At 41.6% G+C, this 16,806-nt stretch overlaps 1 protein-coding gene and 1 long non-coding RNA gene across 3 annotated transcripts in view; one reads left to right on the forward strand and one right to left on the reverse strand.

Annotated features, from left to right (window-relative positions):
• Positions 1-16,806, forward strand: part of LOC308548568 — a 65,198-nt gene that overhangs the window by 46,835 nt on the left and 1,557 nt on the right. The window lies entirely within an intron of this gene.
• The window catches only part of SORT1 (sortilin 1), a 54,999-nt gene that overhangs the window by 29,580 nt on the left and 8,613 nt on the right, over positions 1-16,806 (reverse strand). For both annotated transcript variants that reach the window (XM_081120235.1, XM_081120236.1), the window contains exons 2-3: positions 8,082-8,141; positions 6,604-6,677 (exon numbers count right to left, since the gene is read on the reverse strand). In XM_081120235.1, coding sequence (XP_080976361.1) covers positions 6,604-6,677; positions 8,082-8,141 — 134 coding nt within the window. The remainder of the gene's footprint in view (positions 1-6,603; positions 6,678-8,081; positions 8,142-16,806) is intronic.

Raw genomic sequence — 16,806 nt, forward strand, 5'->3', positions numbered from 1 at the left:
ATCACAGAACCAGAGAACATGAGAAATGCAAGGGACTGAAGGGAACATCGTGTCCAACTCCCTCATTTCACAGACCAGGAGGTTCAAGGGGAGGCAATTTATCAAAAGCCAACCAGTTAATTAAGGGCGAAATTGAAACTACAATGCAACTCTCTTAACTCTCAGCCCCAAAGTAGAGACAACTTTTATTGATTTGTGAGGAATTTTTCCCTTACAAACTGCAGTCTTCCTCTATTTTGCCAGGGCTTGTGGCCTGGCAGCAAAGATCAGCTAAGAGGAAACTGGAGACACAGGAGGAAATTATCTTGGAGTGTTTGTTTAGGTCCTGGACAGTATACTAAAGCAAACTACATGTGACTTTAAGTTGTCTGAATAACTTCCCATCTCAACACACACACACAGAAAATTCCTAGATAAATAAAAGAGGGATCAGGCACCATCCAACAAATTCCTATATTGCCCCCCACCCTTTTCTGGCTTTGAAGTACAAGAAGAGTTCCTATCTCCCTGACAGCAGGCCAGAGATGTATAAACAATTCCTCGCTCTGCAGTGTAAATGTCATCAACAGCTCAGGCCTTCAAAGGGGCTGGCAGCAACTTGATTATCGCCAGCTTACAAATCTCCCTTCCTTCCCGATATCCCTCAGGGAACCTCCACAAACCTGTTGGCAAGTCTGTGGGCTTTTTAAGAACTTGGCACAACAAGCACATCCCTGCCCTTCAGAAAAAGAAAGCAACATGAGCAAAACAAAAAATCATCAGCTACAACACTCAGGTACTGCAGCCAGCTAAACAAATGGAGCACAATGGGTGAACCTGCTGGCACTGAAAATGGGGTTCTGTTGAGGCCATGCTGGGCTCAGGGATATACAGGAGCGGGCAAAAGTATAGCTGTGAGTATGTGAAACACAGAGTTTATTCTTGCATTATTTATCTATTAATTATTGTATAACTTTCCATAAGAGCTGTAAACCTACTTTTGCCCACCCCTGTATTTTAACATAACACTTTATTTAAGAATAGTTTTATTTTCTATCAGCATATACATATATCAGCATACAACATATATCATGAAGAGAAAATCAATGAAACACCTTCAAAATGAAATCCACTTTTTAAAATCCAGATGATAATTAGAGTAATGAGCAGCAGTCAAGTGAAAAGTTAACAAAACCCTGTGAAACCATCTGCTTTAGAAGCGAGCCATTTTAGTAACAATTCTACACATCAACCCTAATCTCTGCTCTTTCTGGTTACCAAAATAAATGATCACTTTTGCATTTATCTGTGGTATAAACGTGCATAAGAATATGCATGTTTATAACTCAAGAAAATAATGGTAGAATACAAATATTTTTGGGATAGATCCTAATAATACCCCCAAAGAACAAGAAAAATCTATAAATCATTAAAATACGTGAAAAAAGAAGTAATTATCACATGGACTTCTGGTAAAATATGGCATCAAAATTCCTAGTGAGTGGAAGCATCAGAAAGAGGTTTTTCCAGCAGACTTACATGTTGACACTCAACCCAAACATCCAGAGTCTAGAATTACACCCTTGTTTTTGAGCATTTTCCACTTGCCATATATAGGGCATTGTGACACCAGGCATTGGACCTGCAGACATTTAAGGAGAAGTAACAGTAAAAAATTCCTACAGTCTCTCAGAGGATCTTACATATTACCTCTCTCAACAATCAAACCAACACAGATAGCCTTGTTTGGTTGGCTTTCAGGCCTAACTATTTCTCCATCCCTTTAGTTCATTTTTGCCATGACTAAGTCACTGTAAGTTGCAACATAAAAACAACACGGATGACCACAAGCTCTTAAGAAAGTTACAGTTTTGTAGTTCTCCCTAATTGGGGAGCTTATACAGTTGACTCTCATTATTCGGGGATACTATATTTGCAAATATGCCTCCCCACTAAAGTTTATCTATAACCCCCGCCAACACTAGCGGCGCTTTCGCAATCACCAGCAGACATGCACAGGGCAGAGAAGAATCTGAGTCACCCAGTGCACAAGCTCCCAGTTGAGGTCCAACAAGGGGACGTTCTCGTTCTGCCTTCTTACTTCAGCTCTTACACTGTAAATAAGTGTCTTCGTCACGGTCTATTTAGTGCCTTGCATTTTGCATTTTTGAGCTTTTTATTGGTGATTTTGCTGTTTAAAATGACCCCCAAGCATAGTGTTGAAGTGCTGTTGAGAGCTCCTGAGCACAAGAAGGCTCTGATGTGCCTTACAGAGAAAATAAACGAGTTAGATAAGGTTCTTTCGGACAGGAGCTGGTTGTGAGCTCAATGTTAATGAATCAACAATACATACTAAATAAGGTGACTTTAATCAGAAACACACATAAAACAAGGTCATGCACTGATCAACTGATGAAAATGAATGCTGTGATCAGAGGTTTACGAGAACCCACCCCAGAATTTCCCCTGGGAGGAATGGTCCAGCATTCACTAACCAGTGTTCAGGGGACTACAAAGAACAGAGCTATTGTGAAGAATGCGAACCGATGGTGTTGAGGTTTCCAGTTAGAAGAGCAGTAGGGAGAATGGAGCTTATTAAGATGCGCCAAAGGAATCACAGGCCTGAAATCAGTGGCAGACAAAATGGGCAGCATTTGAATTTATAGGTAAACTGAACTCCCAATTACACTTCAGTCTCTTTTTTCACCCCAGCTGTCTAAAGCAGCGGCAGCTGAGCCAAGCACATCACTGAGGAGGCTGTCATTCAAGATGCCCAGCAGGAACTGGCTTCCTGTACTTCCCTCAGTATCTGTTGTATATCTTTAAGTTGTCCTTTTTTTTTAAACCTCAGTAACCTCCTGAAAAACTTACATCGACTATGGAACAAACTTTGGTATGAAATCTCTTAGAGATTCTCTTATTAATTTCCAAAAGTTGAACAACTTTCAACAGGAAATAAAAACCGCAACTAAAATGCCCAGGAGTTTTGCAGTAGTGGCACAGAATTCTGGTATAGAACGCTTACCTGTGCCTCACTGAGGCATCTCCAATGAAAGTCACACTCAGGGGCCACCGAATAGAAAGGTGCAGAACATCTGTCAGTTGCCAAAAATCAAATTATCATCCTAACCACAGCTAGCTCGTTTCCTTTTTAACGTCCTATCTGTAAGTGAGAGGCAAATGCTCTTTACAATCTGTTATACCAATTAATATTCTGTAACAGAGATCAAACTTATACCATTCAAACACAACTCCTTTAAATTGAAGACATTAACATATATTCATTTTAACCTAATCATCAATGCCTAGGGACTTTAGTTATTATTTCCCAAACCTTTCAACATTTTTTTTCGCAACCTAAAGACCAAAGTCTACGAACTCGGCACAGGTAACAGAGACAACTTCCTTCTATTCTTTGGAGCCTCTGTGCTGCACACAGCTCAGAACAGGTGCCTTTATTTGAATCCCAAATAAACCTTTGACCACATAAGATTTAGTGGAGAAAGATAACCCAACAAATAATATAATCATTAAAGCTGTGAGAAACAAGAGTCTTCAGAGTGGATTCAACAGGCTTTTATTTCTCACTTGGGCAACCTGAGCAAAGTCATTCTGATCAGACTGCTCCCTCCCTTTCCAGTTGCTGAAGGAGCAGGTGCCTCTTGGCTGGCGTGCTTAACGACATGAGTCACATTAGGCCAGGCCAGACGGAGAGGCAACAAGGCATTTACAGTTTCCACCTAAACTCTGGAGACTTTTCACTTCACAGCGAGGAGGAAAGAATTCATATTCAAAATGACCTCGGTAAAAACAAACAGCAAAACTGCTGTGCACCATGCAGAAAAAGCACCTTAACTGTTAACATGATACTACACCAGAAACAAAGAGGACTGCTCTCTAGCAGTGTGTGCTAGAGTTTCCACAGCCCAGAGAGACAGGGGACGGAAAGGGCTGAATCAGATGCGGGCAGGTATTTAAGCCATTTGTTTTTGTTTTTGGCAGTTTTAAAGTTAAGCACACTATTGAAAAGCAAAAGGATGGGGGAAAAGTCGTGAAAACACACTTCACTCCCCGTGGGTGAACCTGTCAGGCCCAGTGCTAGCCACACAATTAAACAGCAATGTAGGAATTCAGCAGACAAGCAAAAAAGTGGCTGAAGCAACAAGTATAAGAGATAATTCAACCTGGAGAAAGAGGAGCTTATTAGTAAATAGCCTTCAAAACATCTAGGGATCAGTAGGAAAAGAGGAAACATCTACGGGTTAATAAGAAAAGAGGTTTTCACCCGACCGGGCATGGCTCAGAGGTTGAGTGTCAACCTAGGATCCAGGTGATTGGGGTTCGATTCCCGGTCAGGGCACATGCCTGGGTTGTTGGCTCGATCAGTGACTCTCTCATCATTGATGTTTCTGTCTCTCTCTCTCCCTCTCCCTTCCTCTCTCTGAAATCAATAAAGATATAAAAAAAAATTTTTTTCTTAAAAAAAGGTTTTCATTTGCTACCGAAAAATGAATTGGTAATTAGCACCCTCTAGCACACAGATGGGTGATATTTACCACAGCAGCGTTAATAACAGTGAAAAATCAGCTGCAAGCTAAGTGTCCAAGAGAATGATGGTTTAGTAAATTCTGTCAATCTAACAAAAATGATGGGTTACGCAGAGAGGATATGAAAAATATCATAGTATGAGCATCAATCAGGGTGGATGTGGGTTGTAATGCCAAGCGTTAGCGACACTTGTATGTTGGCAGGGGTGTGCGTGCATCTCTAGAAGCCATGGAGGCATCTGAGGGCAGACAATCACTTTTTAGCAACTGGCACCTTAGAAGGTTTTCAATTCATTTTAACAATTGGCCCAGCACTGTCAGTATAGTCCAGCTACATGCCCTTGCCGGCTGCTGGCATGGCAGCAAACGCCACCACGTTCTTACTCCACCCCAGGCACTGCAAAGCATAACTCACAACAGCTCTAAGGTGATCACTGTTACCATCTTTCTTTTACAGATGACAGAAAGACTCAGGGAGGTTAAATGACTTGCTCAAGTTCATTCTGCTTGCCAAAGACAGTGCTGAGATTCAATGCCAGGCCCATCTGTCAACAAAACCTGGAAACTTGACACTGTACCATGTTGCTTCCCAAAACTATGTAGCCATATGATACAACATTAAAGGGGAAAATCAAGATAATAAACTGTAAATAAATTAAGATTACACTCGACGTTAAGGTGCAATTTTTCTTTCCTTTAAAATTTCCAAATGTTATATAATATACTGCTTTTATTATGAAAGATAAACTGTTAAGAAAAACTATCATAAGGAAAAAAATTTTATGACAGCAAGGTTTCTTAAACACTGGAAAGAGTTATGAAATTACAAATTCTTATGCATTTTCCCCCCCTCCCCAAACAGGATACTTTTCATCTGTCTGAAATGGTTCGATTACTATTCTAATTGAATAAACAAAGTCACCTGTAAATTATAGCCCTTTCTAGCACTAGGATTCTATAATACATTGTCAATCCTTATCAAATAAAAAAATTATCAGTCTAAAAATTATAGAGAGGCCAAGGCATGCATTCATTCAATTAGTATGGCCTGCCAGCCTAGTACTGCGTGTCAGTCAGTCATTTGGCTAATTGCTGGAGAACCCCAAGTTAGTCAAGAACCTCGGCTTAGTGGAGCTTACAGTGATTCCAAGATGGTAATTCCTTCTTAGCCTGTTTTTAAGCCAACATCACTGTGTTGAAGGGTAGAGAACACTGGCTCCAGAATCAGCAATTAAGATCACACCAGTTGGGGAAAGTGTAATCCATCTCAGAGATTCAAGACGTGTTCACTCCTACCTGGGCCCCGATGGCTGCTGGGAGATCCCTTGGCCCTGAGGTAGTTTCTATGTCATCTGCTAGGAGGTTATATTTTTTTTAGGTCCCCTTGGGAGGAAATGAGACAGGCATGGATGATTGCAAAGGCAATCAGCAATTTCTGAGAATTGGCTGGTCTTGCACCTTGCGATTAAGGAAAAGAACCTACCATTTAACCAAGCTGTACCTTTGAGAAGACAAATCTAAAATTCTGTAAATGTCACCATATGGTTCCAGAACATACACTGCCACCATCATTACCAGTGTGAACACTATAAGGCACCCTGGTAGGTCTGACCTGAAAACCTCCTCCTGATCTAGAAATAATCTAGATAATTTGGGCTCAAAGTGTTAGATAAATGTATTTACTTGGAAGGTACAGTAAGGATAGTTACTTCAGGGACATAAAAACCATTTTGTGCTCATAATAAACAGAAAGACTATTGAATTCCATGCTACCTTCCTGCAAATAAGTATCCATTTAAATTAATAAACACCCCCTACAGACTCTATACCTTCCTTTACCGTTCTGCCACTCAGGCAGGCAGGTCAACCAAATCTTAGAACTAGATTCCAGTTCATACTTCTTCAGGTTGTTAAGCACATATTAAAAAGTAAGCTGAATGTGACAGTTCGGTGAAAATTTAAGATGGCTGAAAGATCTTTTTAATCAACTGTCAGACTCCATGTCTAGGAAAGTGGGGAACTTACATTCACAATGTGTTACTCAGGCAATGCCCCAACCATATGTTATGCATCTTACCTTCGATACAGCTTGGACTGTCCGAAAGTCATGATTACCAGTGGTACATGGAAGGTAGTCAAGACTAGAATGATCTAGAGAAAGACAAAAACACAGTCAAAAAGAAAGCTAGTCCAATCACATGCTTGCCTGTGATGGGATTAAATCAACATCTGAAAGATTGCCTATAGGCCTGTTTTGCAGTAGCCTATACTGCAATATGTCAGAAAACCAAGAAGTTACTAGGGCTTTCAGTGATTCAAGGTCTCAACTCTTGGTTGAGATGGTCCCATTGCCTATACTTGAAGCAGTGAAGCAGAGCTAATCAACTACACATTACAGTAAAGGGAGAATTTAACTGTTTTATATCCAAATTACTGTAAGATATTCTCAGGCAAGAACCAGCCCTCTCCCAGTGTTCAGAGGCTAGATCAGTGTGGGTGCTGACAGAGGTCCCTGTACCACATATATCCCTCCTTTTCTCCTCCTCGCTCTTAGTTATCCATGAAATTAGTTTCTTAAATATATTTCTAGATAAAAATATGCATGAGGACAGATTCTGATAGGTTAGTACAAAGGAAGTCTCAAAAAGCCATATAACAAGAAATCTTGGAGATACCGACTATCATAAATAAAGGGATAAATCATGGCTATTAGAGCACAACTCAAATTTTAGAAGAAACTGGGACACGCTTACAGAAATTCTACCAGAAGTTTAACAATTAATTAAGATAATAAATTTATAACTTGCTCTTCAGCACCAAAATTATATTTCTTTGGGCTCCTGACATAGCCATCATGTGCCTCAATGCTATGATACTTACATTAATGGAATACCAGAGGGTATGGGCTGTGGCCCGTCCTTGTGTGGGCAGGATAACAACAGAGCCAGTGAACACCAAGCCTGGATTCAAGACCTGGGGCTGCTGCGTCCTTGGTGCACCCTCCTACTGGGAGATGGGCTACATACTAGGAGGGTAAGGAGCTGACACTCCTTTCACTCCCCCAAGTCTGACAGCACCTCCTTTGTGGTAGGGGAAGGGACACAGATGGAGCTGAACAGCCACGAGCCTGTGGGTGCCACAGTCCTTCAACACTAACTGTGGGAAAGGACACGGGAAAATGCAGTTTGGAAGAAAAATGGCCAGATGTGCAATGTGCAGGTTTTGGCTTCTACACAGGTTTCCCACGTGCTGTCAGGCTCCCTTCTCAGCATACAGCACATTCTCCTTTCTTCCTGCTCATCTGATGCCAAACAGCCACCAAGGACTCAAAAGATGTCTATCTTCCCATTAAGAAGAAGGTGGATACAAGACAGTCCCTGTTTTAAAGCAAAACCAAACCAACCACAGTTTCCTGAGAGTCTGTCCTGGAAACATGCATTTCTGTGACTAAGGTTGGGGACAGTTTCAGAAAGTAACAACATTTAGTGCTTAAACTCCCCAAATCTACACCTTCTTCTTGCTCAGTTGAATTCACAGCATCAAAACAGTACTTACCCCAGTGCTATCTCCAACCCAAGACAAGGATACGGAGCCACTGAGATCATCAAACACATGCTGTAAGGAAAAAGAAACTCATTTAGAAATGACATCTTTCCTTCAGTCTTTGACTTCCTTAAATAATTTAGAACACTATTACTTTCAAAGTAATTAAATTCATAATTATAAGGGGACATGGATTCCCAGAACAAAATTTGAAAGATAGGGTTTAACTACTTAACCTGAATTACAAATAACTTGGAGATTTTAATTCTCTCTCATACAAAGTAAGCCAAGCAGATGAGATTTCCTCACTGCACCAGATGGGGAGATGGGATAATCTCATCGCTTTCCCCAACAGAACTAAATATAAATCTACAGAAAGTATTCTTAGGATGCTTTAAAACAAGGGATCACAGCCCACACTGACAGCTATAACTGTAACTCAATCAGCATAATTTAAATTTTTCTAGGCAGCCTTCATAGGATAGGTGCATAGTTAATAACTGGATTCCTTTTGCTTTGAGGCTAACTCACACAAATGACAAGGGACAGAAGCGAGAGCAAATGCCCTTCTTTCACCTTTAAAATAGGAGTGATGATAATAATGATATAGTAATAATAATAAAACAACCTTAATAGAGTTGTGGTAAGAGGGAGGAGACAAAAAAAAGGAAAGCTGGTGCATTGTACCCAAAATATGGTAAGATATTGAAATGTAGTTTTAATAATCATTGAAGGTGCTTTTGGGTTTTGGTTTTCAAGTACTTTCTTTCTCTATTTATAAAATAATGTATATCCATTACAGAAAATGTAGACAATAATAGAGAGGTATAATGAAGAAAATATAAATCTTTCATAATCCTATCATACAGAGATATTCAAGGCTAACATTATAATTTTTAATCTCTATTGTTATTGGTTTTTAGCTGATAAAGAAGTAATTCCAAAAAGACCATATTGGCACTTGGTAAAAATTTCCAATCATAGTGAAGATCCTTCCTCTTTATCTGCCACATGCCCTACCACCCAAGCCCCACTCCCCAGAGGGCTGACAGTTTAGTATACATTTCTACTAAGTGTTGACGATTATGCTTTCTTATGAAGACTTATATCTTCTTAAGATTTTTAAAATCTCAAACATGCCCTGCCTATCCAAACACGAGGGGTTCCTGAGAAGCAGAGGATGTAGCCTGATACTTCTTGGCGTTTCCTGTGCCCCCCGCGATACTTTGCGCACTCAGTAGGCATTTGTTGAAATGGTTCTACATCATTCCCAAACCACACGCTCGATCTCAAAATAGTGCATGTCTATAAACGGTGGGTGCCCGGCGCTGGGCACTGGGCTGCCAGTCCCAGCAGAGGCGTCTGAGGAAGCAGAACTCAGGCACTGTTTTGCTCATCTTCTCATTTCCTTTGGTGGTCTTCCTGAGAGGGCCTCTGGATTCACCCATGCCATCCCCTCTGGACTGAAAGCACCTTTGAGGGCAGCAGGATCTCTTGTACAGTCTCCGTAAGGGGCACACCGCACACAGCGCTTGCTCAGTAAAGGCTGGTTAACTCTCAAACGCTTAGGCAGAGCTTCTCGCAGCCTCTGCGATACAGAAAGGCTATTCATACACGCGCACTGGCCAAGCATCTGTGGAAAGGCAGGGCTGCTAGAGACATCTGGAACCAGAAGCGCAAAAACTGACACAGCAACGTGTCTTGTAAGATGCTCTGCATAGAGCAAGACGGCATGTTCTCTTGAGTGAGGACAGGGTCTGAAATTATATCAATGAGCTCCTTGAGGAGAAGCAGAAATATCCAGAGCTATCACAAGCCCCAGACCACATGGGCTAACAGTCATCTAAACGTAGGCTCTCTTTCCAAGGCAGGCTCTGGTCACAGCAGCTGAGCAGGAGAAAAGAGAAATCCCCCCACTGCAGTCCTGGCTGTCCTGATCAGGCCACACCATGGCTTTTCCTGAGCCAGTCAGAGCCTGCACCTTTCACTTCTGAGACCAGTCGTTGCACACTGGCATCACTCAGGTTTCCTGCTGCCCAGGCACAGAGGGAGAAGATTCTTAGATGTCACTAGCAACCCGCAGCTTCACCTAAACAGCTCAAAGGATAGTTGACCTCATTCATCATCCAAAGAGTTCCTTTGGAAATGTAGGCCAGGTTTATTAACTATAATTGTGGTCTTCTGCTACTCTTAACCCTTCCTCCCTTCCCTTCCCTTCCCAAAAGCCAATTAAATTTTACTTTTGAGAATAGACAAACTCATTGAAAAAACTCATCCATCTACAGCAAATACAGCTAATTTTTTATATTTCAGTCTTTAATACTTATACTGGTGAAAGTAAAAGAAAAAAATGAAGTCAGGTTTAACAATAGACCAAAGCTCCGGTGGAAAAAAAAGGTAATGTGGAGAGGAGACAAATCCAGGACAGTTGGGGGACCAAGAGCAGAGACACAATTCTACCCCTTCCATGGGAGGGTTACAGGTATCTAGGAAAGGGTGGACCGTCATGGTCATGGTCAGGAGACAGAATTCACAAGTGTCAGCAAAAGGCCATCAATTCAAATGCTTAATCACTTATCATATTTAACATACTGTACATGTCACTCTACATTGTAGTGGCATCATAGGAATTTCAAAATATGTATTACTTTTAATTATAGCAATAAGAACATTGTCTGCCTCCCTTACTAGACCTGAAGCCCATCTGGTAGAGGGACCAAGCTGATTCATTTTAGCAAACATATATATAATGTAGCACATAAAAGGCACTTAATAAATACTGAATTCATTTTAAGGATTAGTTGTGAAGCTCTGGGAAGGAAGAGGAGGAAGAGATAAGGAAAGACCCTCTTATTTCCCTGTGACAGACATGGATATAAATATAAGAAGTTCTGTTCTGAGAGGGCTTCTGCTCTGGCCAAGGCAGAGTAACAGGGGTCAGATTAATGTTCCCACCTGGAATAGCTGCAAAAACACAAACTATGTAAAAAGATAGTTCTCAAGACACTGGCCTGCAGGCAACAAAGGAAAATAATCCCTGATGAATAGGAAACAAAGGGCCTACATCTGCTCTAGGTTGCTGTCCAGAGGGAGTGTCCAGGACACTGTGCAGGGAAGGGGAACCCAGGCAGAGCCCAGATGTCCTCCTTGGCTGAAGAAATGAGCTGGTGGTCTGAGGAGAACATAGAGGCTACAGCCACCATCAACTGTAGTGACCACCAACTCCATCCACATAGGCACACGTTGGTAAAGATGTCAGGAACCCATCAAAGCGCTGAGAGACACTGGCCAGGGGCAGACTATATATATGAGTAAGAAGAAATAAAGGTGTGCACACTGAGACGTAAGCAGGGCTTACAAAGGCGGGGGCACACGGAAGCAATAGCAAGGTGGCGGGAAAAGGTAGTTGTGCAGGAAGAACAAACATGAAGACATATGCACGTTTTGAAAATTTTCAAAGGGTAACAAATATGTTAATATTGCCAACTAAAGTGCTGAATATACAGTAGATGCTATTAAGTACTTGTTAAATAAGAATTTCAAATCAGGATAAACAAAGATAAGGTGGGAATCAAAGGGAAATCAAAACAGAAAAGGAGACGTGTGTGAGAAGAAAAGTAGTTCTGCTTGAAATTCCCAAGAAAGCTGAGACGAGGCCACAGGATCACTGACTCAAACAGGCATGGTTTCCAAGGGTATACAGAGTTGAACATAATCAACCAGCAAGTTATTGTTCAATTGTTCCAATCAAGGCAAAGTAAGATGAATAAAAGAAATATGAGCAGAGGGTAAAGCTTGTGGCTCCCGAGACCTGAAAGGCAGAATAATCTCTTTAGAAAGGGAAAACCCCAAACTGCCAACACAATACAACCAATGAACATCCTATAACATTAAAATACAGAACATACAAAAATATGGTAAAATACTGAACACATAAAAAGATTCAGGAGTCAAATTCAGCCAACAGAAGGCAGAGTGAATGTCTACCTCAAGCGCTGTTACGAAATGATGTTTGTGTTAGCTGTCTGGATACATGACAACTGAAATGGAGAAGGTGGGGGAGATCTGAGCACGTTTTATTTCTGGGGAACAGTAGCTGTGTTGCTCTAACGTAGTATGCATAAGAGATGGATTATTTAGCATAGAGAGAACATGACCTGGCCACTACATATTGCTAAGCAGTCAGCCAAATGTATGTTCTAGAAGCAGGTCAAAATAAAGAAAAAACCATGTAAATATACTGTTTGTGTGATTAGCAAGCCAAAAGCCAGTATCCACAGGGGCTACGTGGTGCATATGGTAATTTAGATTACTTAATCACATCCAGGAGGTTTAAGACTAGCTATGTAAAATGTCACTTCATTTATCTGGAGATGAGCAAGAACTTGCCACATCTAAAGAGAGGCTGATTAATCCCCTCGCACAGTTGCTGGCACAGGAGGAAACAAGCCAAAGTCCAAGATTGAGTGAAGTTTCTTTTAGTGTGTGACAGCGATTTTCAACCTTTTCCACCTCACAGCACACATAAACTAATCACTAAAATTCTGCGGCACACCAAAAAATATATTTTTTGCCAATCTGACCAAAAAAATAGGTGTAATTTTGATTCATTTACATGGGACGGCTATTACTGTGTTGGCTGCTGTTGGTTTTTTTATTTGTCACTCTAAGGGAAAAGAGGTCAGTGCTCCTGACTAAATAGTCAGGTACTGCATGTCTGAAAAATTCTTGCTGCACCACAGCACACCAGGTGAAAATCACTGCTGTGTGATGAGGACAGCATTGCAAGTTAGTGGTCAAAGAGCTGGAAAAAATATAAAGATGGACTCATAACTCCCTTCTTACCCCCAGTCTCAAATAAATTCCACACAGAACAAAGATTTAAATATAAAAAGTTAAATCATAAAAATCCTAGAAGTATGAGTAAAGATTCTTATAATCTTAGGAGGAGAAGACTTTGACTAAATTAAACAAAATTTTAATGGCAAAATACCAAAGAGAAAATTAACAACAAAAACAAAAAAACACTAGGAAAAATTATTTGCAACATGACAAAGGGTTAATTTAGAGTAAGTTTTCAAGTCAGTAAGAAAAAGGCAAAGCCCTCAGAGGAAAACTAGCAATTCACAAAAGGACACAGAAATGGCCAATAACACATGAAAAGCTATTTAATCTTGCTAGTGATCAAAAGAAAATCCTTTCTGGGAAAGGTACAAAATAGATCTTCCCAGTGAAGGGTGGCAACTGGATTACTGATGAGCTCTGTGGGTAGAAATATGTAAAATGCTACAGCTTTCCTGGAGAGCTATTTGGTGGTGTGAATCAGAACTGAAAATGTCCACACCACGTGACCCAGCAATGCCACTCTCAGGAATTTATCCTAAAGGGATAATCACACACCTGGACTTCCAGCTAACAACTACTGAGCACTTCCACAGGCCATCCACTTACTGTCCAAGCATCTTACACACATTATCACTTAGTCCACATAACAACTCCATGAGATACCACTGTATCTGTACATTCTAGATGAAGAATTGAAACTTTGGTAAATAATTTATGTTATGCAATAAAACAATACACCAGATGCTACTGAAAATCTTTCAGGTATTTGTTGACATTGAAAGATATTCATAGCATGCTGAGTAAAAAGCAGTAAATAGCACATAAAATCCTGTGTGTGTATTAGCTGAAAAGGTATCTGGAAGAATGTTCTTCAAAGTATTCACAGCAACTGTCTCTGAGCGGTGATGCTTTTTTCTTTATAGCTTTTCTGGATTGACTGAATTACTCCCCACCCCAACCTCAAATTAGCAAGAATCATTTTTAAAAAATAAAATACATAATTGATTTTAATTTTTAAAAAAAGGCTATATGAAAGGGTGGTATAAGAAGTACTCGTAGACCGCGTCAGTTTAGTCTTCTGTTACACTGGATAACAGATGTAACAAGGCTACAGGCTGGGTCAGAGGGCACCTGCCACCCGAGCCACACTAATGCTGGTGGTCTTGATTTAATTTAGGGCAGACATCATTATTCGCTGACACACTGACCTTTCCAGAGCCACATTCAGAGTCTTTTGTTCATCACCTGTTGAACAGTGATTTCTAGTGTCCCAGATGACACTGACAGTCATTGACTGCCCCCAATAGGGGAGCTCTGGGTAGCAGGGAGTCATGGGCTGGCATTTATAACCAAACTGGTTTTTGGGAAGTCATTATGCTAGAAAGTAGGGGGACAGCTTACACTGCCTCCTCTGAAATATGCCCACCTTGACAGCTGACTGCCAGACTCATCCATGCATTTACTGCCTATCATTTCAAAGCCTGAGGGCCACACATTTTAGAACCATGAGCTAACTCAGATGTTCATTTCTGCAGTCATGTGGCTAATCCCTAAAACACAACATTCTTCACGGAAATAACTTTGTCTTCATATCTAATTAAACCAGAAGCCTAATTAAATTACTGGTACTATAGCTTGGAGAACTTCAAGTTGGTCCCGAGAGTCATTGTAGCTTGGAAAAAACTCGGTAATGAGAAACTTCTGCCTATCTTTAGTTACACACCTGATCAAAAGTAAAATACTGCAAGAACTGCCTCGGGCACACCCGAGCCGGGTCAGTGTCACACGGACACAGACCAAGGTATGGCGATAGCCAGAGGGAAAGGGGGGTGGAGGGAGGTAAAAGAGGGCAAAGGGGAGATAAGTGGGGATGGAAACAGACTTGACTTTGGGCGATGGGCGCCGGATGCAGTGTGCAGATGATGTTTAGCTGAGTGACACACTTGAAACCTGCATGATTTTGTTAACTAATGTCACCCCAATAAACTCAGTTAAAAATGATGGCACCTTTCCCACACACTCCTGCTTCAACAAATACATGGAGTGGGGGGGCGGGGGGTACCTACCAAGTGCTGGACCCTACTTGGGGTGCTGGGGAAACAGCAGTAATCATACACATCTGTGCTCATGGAGCTTTAAAAATGCTTCCACAGAAGTCTAAAAATTAATGCTAAACATGCTAGACATTTAATCTACAGAAGACAGCCTGTCCCAGTGGAAATAAAGCTACAGAAGGGTGTTAAAGCCCAGCGCAGTAACTAACTGGTTGGGGAAGTAGGCACAAATCGTTTTCCCTCTTGGGAATCCATTTCTTCACGAGTAAACTGAATTATGCTCCTTCACCAAATGAAATAACATACAGAGGTGCGGCACTGGTGATCCCACCAAGAACAGGAATTTCAGACTTAGGCTTCCCAACCCCAGCAGGGAACATGAGTGGACGGGACACAGTGGCGTGCAAGAGGGGCCTGAAACAGGGCCTGGGTGATGCTCTTGCAGGCAGAAGAAAGTCTGACCAGAATACTGTTCTGTCAAGTACGGCACCGCTAGGGTCATAAAAACATGAGCCAAAAATAAGATCACAAATGTTCCAGTTCTCAGGGAGACTATTCTTAGAAATGAAAAGGCTAAACATACTCTTCTTCAAGTTTTCAAACCTCTTCAATCATCCAGCCTTGTCTGCAAGGCAGGATGATATGGAGGCAAGCACCGGGCTGGTAGGGACCCTGATTTTTATTTCCAGTGGTGCCTCAAGCCTGGTGAACTTGAACAGCTCAACCTGACTTCACCACCAAGGCGAGGGGAGGCTGGAATGACAACATTTTTAGTCCCTCTAAGCTTTAAAATTCTATGACTCATCATTAATTTAACCTCTCGGTTTGCTTTTCCACTGCTGTTTTCATAAAAAAAAAAAAAAAAAAAATCAGCTCCCTGCTTGACAACACTCTGGAGTTAAAGGGAGAGGCACAGCAACCTCCATCACCTAGAAACCTCAACAGCCTGGACCTCACCGAGAGGAAGCCGGCAGCCCGCTGGTGCCACCGCCCCTGCAATAAGAACCCACGCATTTGACCTCAAAGAGAAACTTGTAGACCGTCGCTATTCAATTTGCTAAGCTTGTTACAATTGCCTAAATCAGTCATCTCTTTCCCCGGCTTACATTAGAGGCAAATCCAATCTGGGGATAGTGCATCTAGAGACGGGCAGCAGCAAAAGGAACCGAATATTGCAAAGGGACTGTCATTTCTGCAGAAAAACACAGTAAACTTCAACCAGAAGAGAACAGCATTAGGCTCACAAACCTGGGCTGCTAGGAATGGGAGACAATGACCTCACATATCCCATCACCCTGGAGGGCATCAGTGCCATTAATGCCCGCTGTGGCGTAGCATAACGTAATCTCGATGCAGGGTCACTTGGCTGACTAAGAAGGCAGAAAAGTATTTCAGAAAAATTTCCACTGAAACAACAACAAACCCTTTGGCACTTAAAAGGGTAGGCTTCGTTTTTGAAAACATCACTTTCATGGGATAATTCATTCATTTCGAATCATGGCCAATAAAGGAGCTAAATTACAAAACAGCATTTAATTTTGACATCTTAGTCCCACTTCAGAGACAAGGACGCGATGAAGGATGTGCCCCAGCTGCCACCTGACTGACCGTAAAGGCTCACCGCTCACCCACTGCGTTGAGGACTAATCCCTTCCTCCCCGCCCCCACGTGGGCCCTCTTCCAGACCGCTGGGCACGCACTGAGCACTCTCCAGCCCCAGGCCTTTGAACATGCTGTTCTCTCTGCCTGGGATACTCCTACAGGCAAAATCCTGCTTACCTTCAAGTATCACATTAAATTATTCTCAGCAAGTGCTTCCTAATGTCCCCTCAATTATT

The sequence above is a fragment of the Miniopterus schreibersii genome, assembly GCF_964146895.1.
Source record: "Miniopterus schreibersii genome assembly, chromosome: 19".
NCBI classification, from domain to species: domain Eukaryota; kingdom Metazoa; phylum Chordata; class Mammalia; order Chiroptera; family Miniopteridae; genus Miniopterus; species Miniopterus schreibersii.